Source organism: Trichosurus vulpecula, chromosome 1, assembly GCF_011100635.1.
Source record: "Trichosurus vulpecula isolate mTriVul1 chromosome 1, mTriVul1.pri, whole genome shotgun sequence".
Classification (NCBI taxonomy): Eukaryota; Metazoa; Chordata; class Mammalia; order Diprotodontia; family Phalangeridae; genus Trichosurus; species Trichosurus vulpecula.
The window spans coordinates 201,775,517-201,787,434 of record NC_050573.1 but is presented as its reverse complement, the minus strand read 5'-3'; the positions used below and the strand labels follow the sequence as shown (position 1 = coordinate 201,787,434).

The following is an 11,918-nucleotide window of genomic DNA, read 5'->3' as shown; positions in this document are numbered from 1 at the left end:
ATTTCAACTTGCCTTACTAAAGAGGGAATGTGTTGTGGTGGAAGATGGGAGTCAAAAGATCTGGTGTCTACTCCTTAATTCAATCTCTTTGTAGCTCTCTAATTTTGATGTCAATTTCAAATCTGTAGCGTGAGATTTGGACTTTATAATCTCCAAGTCCCTTCCAAGTTCTACAGTACTTCTTCAAGGACTTCCCCATCATTGTGCAAATCATCATTCCCTTCTCGAGAAACTGGCCTTTCTTCTTGTACCAGGCACTTAACTCACTTAACTATACTCCCTTGCTCCTGTTACATTTTGTGCCAGACATTTGGTAGACAGTTGATATACAATTAAATCCACCAACATTTTTCTGGTGCCTGCTATGTGAAAGGTGAACGGTGAGAGGTTTTGAAAGAAATAACATTATTTTTTCAAGTTCTACCTTCTATACAAACGCTATCTTGATTTTCCCAGTTACTAGTGCCCTCCGAGAAGAATGTTTTTATTTTGTATATGTTTTGTATTTAATTATCTGTGTACATGCTTCCCCCCCATGGGACCTAAGGACCTTGAGGGTCCTTTGTTTGTGTCCCCAGCACTTAGCGGGTCACTATAATGGGAGCTTAACAAAATACTTCTTTAATGAAGCACTGATATTTTTGAATTGGGAACAGCCTGCAGGGTACTTAAGAGAAGGCAGGGATAAAAAGTGTACCTAAGATAGTTCTTATTGTTAGGAAATTTACAGTCTAGTATAGAATCATTTAAATTGGGTTTTAAAGTTTTTCGGTCATAAACATTTTTCAAAAGGCTACATGCTACGACATGCCAGGCACCATGCTAAGCACCGGGGATACACAGTAAGGCAAAAGGCAGTCCCTACCCTCGAGGAGCTCACAATCAAACGGGGGAGACAGCATGCAAGTAATAACGTGCAAACACGGTATAAATTGGGAGTAACTGAAGGATGGCACTAGAATTAAGGATAAGTAGAAATTGAGCAGGAAAAGAGGGAGAAGGGAAGGAGTCTCAGTACAGAGAAAAGCACACAAACGGGGCGCTGAAAATCTGGGTGTTTTTTAACTGGATGCGGTTGGCGGAGTGGATGGTAAGGGGCGGTATCAGATTACAGAGGTCCTTGAACGGAAGGATGAATAAGATGCAAAAAACGCCATTGGCAAGTGTGACATTTAAAAAATAACTCTTTTATATTTGAGTGAATGGATTTTAGTCCATTTCTTGGGTCATAAGATAAACGATATACCTGGTCAGGCAATAAAGCCTAAGCAAACTTAGAAGGGAGGACAGGAGGATGTGGTTTCCAAGACGCTGCTAGTTCTAGTCGAGGGCAGTCTGGGACGGAATCGATGGCTCGGCTGAGCTTCGGTCCGCGGGGCTGGGGGTGTACGCTTAGCCCACACGCCCCACAATGGCACTCAGGGTGGCCCCGCAGCTGGACAGGGGACCAGTTGTCAAGTCTTCCTCCACTTTTCTCCGTCCAAGAGAACGAGACTTCCGGGGCACGCGCACAAAATCCCAGTCATTCCTACTTGCCCGTTCCCCCTGCCCAAAGCAAAGCGGCTTTCAGCGCTCCCAATGAGCCGAAGGCAGCCTGTCGGGCTAGGAATTCGCAGAGGTCAGCCCTGCCCCTAGCGCCCAGCTCTGCGCCCGGAGCCTCCAGTTCCTGGAGCATTTCAGAATGCCCGGATGACAAGTCTGGGCCGAGGGGAGGGGGCAACCCTGAGAGGCCGCGACTGCTAACGTCCGCTACCTCTTCCCCGCCCCTGCCCCCGCCCCCTCCCGCTCGCTCCATCCCGTCGGCGCGCGCCGCGTTCACGCGGCGTGTTCCACGCGCGTGCGCGCCACCACCTCCCTCTCTCCCGTATGTCTGTCTGTATGTGTGTGTATGTATGCGTGTATGTGTGTGTGTGTGTGTGTGTGTATACACACTGTGTGAAGGGGTTGGTCCGGCCCCCTTTCTAGCTGCACCCAAGCCGCCCTACCCCATCAAACCACCGCCGGGGAACTATGCCGCGGGGCCGTCCTCCGAAACCGAAGGAGACCAAAACGAGCGGCGAGACCGGTAAGGTGGCCGGGGAGGAGCCCAATAAATCCCTCGGCGACCCCCAAAGCGGTCTGGCCTGGCCAAGGGGCTCGGTGGGGCTGGGGTCTGCAGAAGAAACGTGCTTTTCCGCCGCGCATATAGTCCCCGGATGTGGACGGGGCCAGCACTGAGGCGCGGTGGCGGCCGCAGCCGAACTCGTCTCCATTGTGCGAAGGAGGCGGCAGCAGCTACCTCCGTGGCGATCGCTTCGCTGGCTGCTCCTGCCGCCGCCGCCGCTCTTGACTGCGGTGGAGGGAGGGAGGGAAGCAGGGAGGGTGCGGAATGATACCGCACTGGCCGGGTCGCCACCGCCAAGGCCCCTCCGCCAGAGACTCAGGCTCGGTGCTGGCCCTACTTTTGTCTCAGTTGTTGGAAGGCCTCTGTAGCTGCTGCAGGCCTGCAGCATTTTCGTCTCTCGGTCCTTCCTCCTCCTACTTTTCCTCTCTCCCCACCCACCATCTCCCCTTAGAGTATTGTTCATTCGGCCGCTTCTTTTCCACCTCTCCATGCGTCCTCCTTCCCGCTCCCCCATTTTTGGGGGTGACCGTATTTGAACTGTTTTTTGTTACTAGTCAGACTCTGAAGGTTCTCTCACTCCCCACCCTGCGCTTTTTGCCTCAAACAAATGGCAGAAGTTGCAGGAGGAGCCCAGACCCTCGCTGCACAGCTCCTGTGTGCGCCCAAGAGGTGGCAGGCTCTGAAAGTTTTCTTAGAAATAAGAATAAAAGTATTGAATAGCTAACCCCCTCCCCTTCTTGTTTCTGAGATTCCCGGAAAAATCCACTTAGGCTTCTTGTTTCCTATTCCCCATCCCCAGTCCCTTTTTGTGGAGGCTTGCATTTTTGAAAATTCCTGTTACTAGCTGCGTTAACTATCTGTGATGTAGTCTGGGGAAAGGTTTTTGTTTTTATTTATTTGTTTTTTTAAGGTCATTGTTTGCTTTGGAAGTATTGACGGCGTCCTAAAATGTACACTTTATTGGATAGTTTCTGTTTTTTGGAGGTTGGAATCATGTGAGTTTAAAGCCTTGTTAAAAAAGAAAAAAGACATTCAGAGTGCTGTACGTTATTTACTTTAAGATTTTGAAATACCGAATAAAGAGTTGGATATTTTTGTCATTAATTTGAGGAATATATAACTTTTCTGGAACTAAACTTTGAACGATTTCTGTATGGGGGAAGGATTTGCGTACTTCATATTATTTATTGCCCACTGTGATCCAGTTAATCCGTTGTTGATAGATTTGTTTTTTTGCTATTTTTGCAAGTTAACCCAAGTTATGAATTTTTCATTGGTTTGAGCTCTGATCTTGCACATAGTAGGTGCTAAATAAATGACTGATTGTTGTGACAAGATCGCTGTTATTTGCTAAGTGTTGATGATGGAAAAAATTAAAAAAATTTAAAAACTGGCAACAGAATAAACCTCTTTAGGCCCAGAAATCTAGAGTAAAGAGGCAGCCCGAGAAAGCGGATAGTAGTAGAAAGACCTAAGTTTAAAGATACCTGGATTAGGACACCTAGTTCTCAGTATCCAAATGAACTCTAAAATTACAGTTGCGGAATAGTTGCTAATCTGTCTTGGTAGAAGGAATTTGCTTTTCTGAAGAGTTTCCCACACCACTAAAGTGCAGGTCTGGACCAAAAAGAAATTGTGAACTTTTCCAAAATTGTTAATTTAGTTTGCTAGTAGAAAAGAAAAGGTAATTAGCATTTGTGAAAAATGATTGTGAAATTTACCGGTGTAAATGAGTAAAAAAATGCTTACTTATTATACTCAATACTATTTTGTTTTCATCATCCTCAGAATGCTTATGTTTGCATGGAACTGTACGAAAAGAACTCCGAACACATTCTCTTCTCTTTGATGTCAATGTCCATTTACTTTGCTTTAGTTTTCTTTATGTCATTGCTTAAGTCTAGCCTGTGTAAATATTTTGTTAATACTCTGTAGGATGGTTTTGTATTGAAGCAAGTTAATAGTATTTACAAGAATCTTAGAATTTTAAAGCTGGAAGGGTTTGTAGTGACCATTATTAACAGAACCTCTGAATTTTATAGATAATTGAAACACAGGGAGGTTAGACTTATGAATGGGTATCCTGAGCCATATCCATGAGCAGGAATTGGTGTTCTTTGGTAGCCAATATTCCCGGCTTCTGAAGCTTATTTTTAGTGATTCAATTAAAGGTTGGGTATTGTCATCTTTTAGATAAGTAAATAGAGGTCTATTATAGAACATTAAATAGGAGAGGTGCTAGAAAATGGAAGAGATGCTGATATTCTGATTTTCAGATAGAAAGTTTAGAAACTACAGCCCAGTATGCTTAACTTTGTTCTCTGAAAAATTCTAGAGTGGTTTATTAAGCATATGTCTTGTGATCACTTAGAAAAAGAAAGAGATCACTGGGAACTGAGAAGAGTTCGCTATGAACAAATCATGTAAAGCAAATTTTTTCAACCCCCTTTTTGTTAGTGTTACTAGAGTGGAATTAATGAGAATGCTATAGATACTGTATCATTATTTCAACCAAGTATTCATCTTTCATGATACTTTTGTACACAAGGTGGTGAAAATTCATTGAATTACAGATTAGAATCATAGATTTAGAGAGCTACAACAGATAGAGGCCTTTGAGTCCAACTTCCTCATTTTACAGATGAAGAAACTGAGGCACATACCAGCCAAATCACTTTGTCCAGAGTGACATAGTTATTGTATGAGGTGACATTTGAACTTAGGTCTTTTTTTTTCCCCAAATTTAGTTTCCTATTCACTGTGCCTTGGTGCTGATAGTACAGTTTGTGCTTGGTTGAACAACTTTACCTAAAGATGTTAATATTTCGAACTAGAGAGTGGTTTCTAGAAATGTTCCTTAGGGTCTGGTCCATGACTGTTTCCTATTTCACATTTTATCATTGACTTGGATGAAAATATGGGAAGTGAGATTTGATGGCCAATATACTAGATGACAGAATCAAGTTTCAGAGCTAGCTATGTAGGCTGGAATGAACAAGATGAAATTTACAAGAGACAGTTCTGAAGACTTGAGGGAAACTGGAGTTAAACCCCAGTTATTAAGAAAGAAATACAGGGATTTTATTTTAGTTGACCTTAAATCTCAGTGTGAGTCAACACAGTGTGATGTGGCTGAAAAAAAAAAAGCCAATAAAGTCTCAGGTTGCATTAATAGAAATACAGGGATATAGATATAGATATATATGGAACTAGGTAAATTTATAAGAATAAGAGTGATTTTCCAATTAATAAATGGTCAAAGGGTATGAATAAGCAGTTTTCAAAGGGAAAAAGCCAAACTATCAGTAGCTATATGAAAAAATGTTCTAAATAATTAATAGAGAAATGCAAATTAAAACAATGGGAGATAGCATCTCACACCAGATTGATTAACTCAGAGGTATCTTCTCACCAGATTGGCTAACTTGACAAAAAAGAAAAATGACAGATGCTGGAAGGGCTGTGGGAAGATGGGTACCTTTAATGCGCTATCATTGATGGAGCTAGAAAGCAGTTTGGAACTATACCCAGATAACTAACAAACTGAGCATATCTATGCCCTTTGAGCCAGAAATACAATTATTAGGTCCATACTACATACTCCGAAAAGATCAAAGAAAAAGGAAAAGGACCCATATGTACAAAATATTTATAACAGCTCTTTTTGTGGTTGTAAAGAATTGGAAGCTGAAGAGAGGCCCATCTATTGGAGAGTGGCTGTACAAGTTATGATATATGAAAGTGGTGGAATACTATTGTGATATAAGTAGGGATGTAATGGCAAGCAAAGTGGGACTTTTTGTTTTGCTCTTTTTTCTTTTGGAGTTCTGCTTCTTAGCATTAAGGTAATCAAGTGCCTTTGAGACTTGCCTTTGTTTGAATCAAGAGTCTTTGATGACATGCTTAAGTCACAAGAAAGCCTAAGTCATATGAGTTAAAATCACATGGTTGTGACAAGCTCTGTGGGCTGACCCTGAAGAAGTGTATATATACTCTGAGGTCAGCATTTTGCTTTGGAGGCTCACTCATTGGAAGAGTGCTCCTGTGACATGGCCAGACAAGACTCTGGGTAGCTATTAAGGAGAGCCCCCCACCCCCCTTTGAAAACCCAGATGTTGGTGCTTCTCTTTCTGGTAACTGTATGTATTGCTATAGTCAGACGGTTAGAAGTCCTGTCTGCTGATTTGTGTTATTTGCTCTGTTTATATAATTTCTGCTTGTGTTTGCTCTGAAGTTCAGGGTGCAGACTTTCCCCCCTGAACTAAGCGAATGATATGTGTATGTTTAATTAAAGTGAGATTGTAAACCCCTTAAAGTTGCTTTCCTTAGAAAGCAGATCAAAGAACCTGTGCTAGTAGCCTTCCTGTGTGCTGGTGTTATTGGTCTTATATAGTCACAGTAGTGGCAAGTAGCATTGTTGTTACAGGGGATGAAGGGGATGGTTTCAGGAAGAAAAACAACCAGGCAAAACTTGTATGACCTGATGAAAAATGAAGTGAGCCAAACAAGGAGAACAATTTTTACAGTAACAACAATATTGTAAAGATAATTAGTTTTGAAGGACTTAGGAACTCTCATCAATTCAATAACTAGCCACCATAACAAAGGAGTCATGATAAACTATGCTATATACACCCCTAGATAGCCTGTGGACTCAGTGCAGATTGAAGCATAGGGCCTTTCCTTCCCTTCCCTTACCCTTCTTCTTGTCTAATGCAGGAATTTATTTTCCATGACTATACATATTTGTAATAGGTTTTGTTTTTCTTGCCTACTCGCTGGGAGAGGAATGAAGGAGAGAGAGAATTTAGAATTTAAAATAAAATTGAATAAAAAAATTGTGATGTCTTTATCCAAAAAGGTAATGCAAAAGCAGAGGGGTATCATAGAGCTAGAGTTGGAATGGACCCCAGAGACTTTCTATTCAGTCAATCAGTTGACATTTAGTAAGTGCCTACTGTGTGCCAGGCACTGTGCTAAGGACTGGAAATACAAAAAAAGGCCTCCCCCCAAACAAACAACAAACCAACCACATGCTCTCAAAGAGATCATAATCCAGTGGGGGAGATAAGTAAACAAATATGTACAAACAAGCTATATACAAGATAAATAGGAAATAATTAACAAGGAAGGCACTAGAATTAAGAGGGGTTGGGAAAGGCTTACTGCAGAAGATGGGCGTTCAAGTGGGACTTAAAGGAAACCAGAGAAGCCAATAGGTATAGATGAGGAGCGGAGAGCTTTCCAAGGCATGAGGGACAGCTAGAGACAATCCCTGGGAACCAAAAGATATGGAGTCTTAAGTTTAGGTGATAATGGACTGGATCCATGATTTCTTGGTGCAAGGAAATGCCAGGTAAAGCAAGTCCCTCTACCTATGCAGGGCAGTACTTTATCTGCAATTTATAGTTATACCCTAGGGTACTGAGAAGTTTCAAGTGACTCCAGGGTCACTGAGGTAGGAGGTATTATATATCAGAATCAACATTTGAATCAATCTTCCTGACTCTTGACGCCTGCTTGACCCTACTATTCCACATTGCCTTGTGTGTATGTGTATCTACTTATGTATAATAAGCAGCAAAATAAAAAGCTCAGCAGCTTGAAATATTCATATAACAAGAGAAAAACTAGTTACAGTAAAACTTGTAATGGGCTGCCCCTTTCCCCTTGAGTTTCTAATTGGGATTTTGTGATAATTATGAAGGATTCCTATGATGATAAAGTATATGTGCTTTTTTGAAATTAAAAAGGTAAAATAAAATAGGGCACTAGACGTGGCATCAAAGACACGAATTCAAGGCCTTCCTCTTCTTGCTAATGATGTGTGACCTTGGGCAAGTCACTTAACTGTGCTGAATTTCTGTTTCCTGAAAACTAGGTATAAATAACACCTATTCAGCTTACCTTACAAGCATGTTATGATAATCCAATAAGATAGATGCAAAAATTCATTACAAATTGTGGAGGACTGTACAAATGATAGTTATCAGAAAATTATTGATAATTAACTATCATTTATATGTAGGCATGTTCCACATAACACTATTTTGACAAATGTCATCTTGCAATATCATTGCTAATTACGGCCAAACTACCACCAAGATGTAAAACTGTCATAACATTGTTTAGCCAGTTACCCATTTTAGAACATTGTCTTTGAGGGAACTGCCCTCTATGGTCATACTAACTATAGGTGTCCCACTGAGCTCTGTCCCCTTGTCCTCTTTTATTCTCCTTTAGTACTACTTTTTAGGCTGTAGTTTCATCTAACACTGCATTTTTGTAGAACCTATATTAATGAAATTAGTTGGGCTATGCCTATGTAGAAAAAGTTGTCTGTACTGTCAGAAGTTTACTTTTTATAATTTTATTTTGCTTTATATAAATAGGCCATGTACTGTTCTTGAATTTTGATAGAGTGTATGGATAGAGAGAGGCTGCCTTAAAGCTGGAAAGGACTGAGTTCAAGGCACAACTGGGACTCAGATTGACTGTGTGACTCTGGGCAAATCTCAGTGCTGCAGGCCAGTGGTGTCAAATTCAAATAGAAAGGGGGTGGCCATTAGATCATATCTAAGGATCTCTGGGGGCTGCATATTGATTTAGAAAATCACATATTAACATGATTTATGTTCTGTTGTATTTTAATTTGTTAAATATTTCCCAATTATACCTTAATCTGGTTTAGGTTGCACTCTGTAGTGTTGCTGGACATCTGATGTTTGACACTTGTAAACCTTGCCCTAGGGCTGTTTAGTTGCTAAAACAGTGCTGACCTGAGTAGGTAGAAGGATTTTCCTTTACAGGCGTTTTCTATACCAGTGAAATCCCTAGTCCATTCCCTATTCCTTTCCTTCCTAAGAACAATGAGACAAAGAAGTATAAGACAGTGTTTACAAGACAGATAATATAAAAGTCATTAATATTAAAAATGTAGTTAACTAACATAATACATAGTGCTTTACTGTTTGTAAAACATTTTACGTTACATACTGTAGTATGAGATAATGGGATAGCATTTATGATAAGAATTTAAAAATTTTTATTTGCTTTTCCAACTCACTCCGTCTTTAGCATGCATATATTTCCCACTTTTGTCTAACATTAGCAATGGTGTATAGTAGGAAAAAACCAAGAAATTTGGGTTCTAGTCTTGTCTCTTACTACTATTTGTGATTTTGACTAAAGTCATTTCGTATGTGTGAACTTCATTTTACTCATCTGCAAAATGGGATAATACTTGCCCTATCTGTGTCACATTAACTTTGAGGATATTTTTGTGATGATGTAGATGACTCTTACCAAGAAAAGTATAAAAATGATATGTAGCTGTATAATAGTAGCTTGCATTCCATGAACATTAACGAATTAATAATAGGATGAGGAAGAAGGTTGAGTATTGCTTGGCCAGGGCTTAAAATTTTCTATGATTCTAGAGGAAGTGAAGGGAATGAGAATTTTTATAACACCCAGAGACTTGTCAAAAGGAGACCAACTGCAGGCTATTGCAATAGTGTGAGGAAATGAGGACCTGAATTATCAGAGGAGAGAAGGGAGCCTATCCCAGAGATGTTCCAAATGTGAAATTGACAGTCCTTGGCTACAGATTGAGTATGGGGGTGGGGAGGGGAAAGAGAAAGTGAGGTGTTGAGGTTGACATATTTTGGTTGTGAGCCTGAGGGACTTTGGGAAGATGGTGGTGCCCTTGGCAGTAATAGGGAAGTTTGGAAGGGGAGAGGTTTTTTGGGAAAAGATGATGAATTCAGTTTTGGACATGTTGAGTTTAAGATGTCTACTGGACATCCAGTTAGCTGTCTAATGGGGAGCTGGAGACACCAGACTAGAGTCAGTAGGGAGGTTAGGCTGAATAGGTAGATTTGAGGTCTCAGCATAGAGATGATAATTAAATCCATGGGAGCTGATGAGATTGCCAAGTGAAGTAGTACTAAGGAAGAATAAGAGAGGACAAAGGAACAGAGCTCAGTGGGACACCTGTAGTTAGTGTGAGCAGGATGATTTAGCAAAGCAAACTGAGGAGAAGTCAAATGGGAGGATTATACTCATTGGGCTATATTTTTCTTATACTCTAAGATTACTTCATTTAATATTTAGAAAATTAACCTTTTGAAGAAAATGATAACATGACTACAACTTAGAAAAATTGGAAAATTCTTTTTCATTCTGTGCTAATCTCTACTTCATGCTAGGAATGGATAGTATCATTTTTTAATACAAAGGCAAAGTAGTAGCCTAAATAGAAGTTATATTTTGGTTTTTAAGCTTGTTGCACATCTGGCTGACAGTTTCTTTTAGGTATGATAGACTTACTGTTTTGAGTAAAAGGCCTGCTTAGTGGGAGCTGAATATACCTATGAAAAGGAACCTTAATTATTTTGGGGTTTGTTTTTTGGTCTCTAAACCGCATTCGAAATTAGACTAAATGTAGCTAGTGCTAAGTGTTGACAAAGAAATACTAATGGAGTAAGAGTAAATAGATGATAGATGAACTAGTGATGTCACAAAGAAGTTGAAAGCTCCATTTGCAAGGATAGACATATTTCAGATAATCCACATATGGATAACCAAGGTGATTATCACCTTACTGCATTTGTAAACTTTTATGAATCCCACCCATCCTTCTATTTTGTTTTTAATTATTGGATAGTGGCATATGGGGGAGGAAAGAGGGATTAAATTATTAAAATAAGTTAATTTTCCACAAGCACTTGCTGATTGACGTAATTTATTGCATATTTGTAAAACATGATTAGACAGAAACAGAAATCTATTTGATGTCTGAGGATGCCTACTTGAGTTAAAGTTGTTCTCCACAATTTTGTTCAGTTCAATTCAACAAATTTTTTAAAGTGTCTGCGATGTGTAAGATACTTTGCCAATTGCTGGGGGTAAAAAGATAAAAATGACCCAGTCCCTGATAGTCCACGTTCTTCTGGGTGGAGGGAGAACACAACTTGTACAATGAGAAACAGATACATTCAGAGGCCTCTAGAAAAAATTTAAGGAGAAGAGCATTTGGTACGGTGGTCAACCAGGGGGTGGAATATCAACTTCATGGTAGAGGTGGCATCTGATTAGAGCCTTTAAAAAAGAAAAAGATCCAGAAAGTATAGGTAAGTTGGAAAGTGTGTTCTAAGCATGGATAGATGTGTGGAGTTGGTGGACCAGCTAGTAGTCCAATTTGATGGAAGTGTATATTACCCAGAAATGGAAGGTAATGTGGATTAAGAGGGGAAAGGTAGGTTGGAACTTGATTAGAAAGTTTATATTTGATCCTGTCAGAACCACTGGAGGTTTTTAAATACGGGAATGATATGGTTATGGGAATTATATGGTTACATCTGTGCATCAGGAAGATTATTTTGGCAGTTGGATGAATGATATTAGGGTATTAGTCTAGGCAAGAAAGTGATGATAGAGTGAATTAGGGAGGGAGCAAAGTGAGTAGAGAGAAGGTTAATTTTAAGAGATAATGTGGAGGTAGGATTAAGAGGACTTAGTAACTGGATTTGGGGGAGTGATGGAATAGAGAAGGAAGAGTCAGATCATTTAGGTTTTTTAGCCTGACTGGCAGGGGGTTGTTGGTGGAGCTTTGAGGAGAGAGAAGGTTTTGGTTAGTTTATAGGGATTACAAAGGTCAATAAAAACGTTATTGTTGTTCAGTCATGTCCAACTCTTCCTAACCCCTTTTGGGGTTTTCTTGGCATAGGTATTGGAGTGACTTGCCATTTCCTTCTCTGACTGATTTTACAGTTGAGGAAACTGAGGCAAACAGGGTTAAGTGGCTTGCCCA

At 40.3% G+C, this 11,918-nt stretch overlaps 1 protein-coding gene across 1 annotated transcript in view; it reads left to right on the top strand.

The window, feature by feature from the left end:
- Positions 1-1,872: 1,872 nt before the first annotated feature.
- Positions 1,873-11,918, top strand: part of ZNF236 (zinc finger protein 236) — a 228,706-nt gene continuing 218,660 nt past the window's right edge. Inside the window, exon 1 of the mRNA XM_036760000.1 lies at positions 1,873-2,065. Within this exon, the coding sequence (XP_036615895.1) occupies positions 2,011-2,065 (55 nt within the window). The 5' untranslated portion in view covers positions 1,873-2,010. The remainder of the gene's footprint in view (positions 2,066-11,918) is intronic.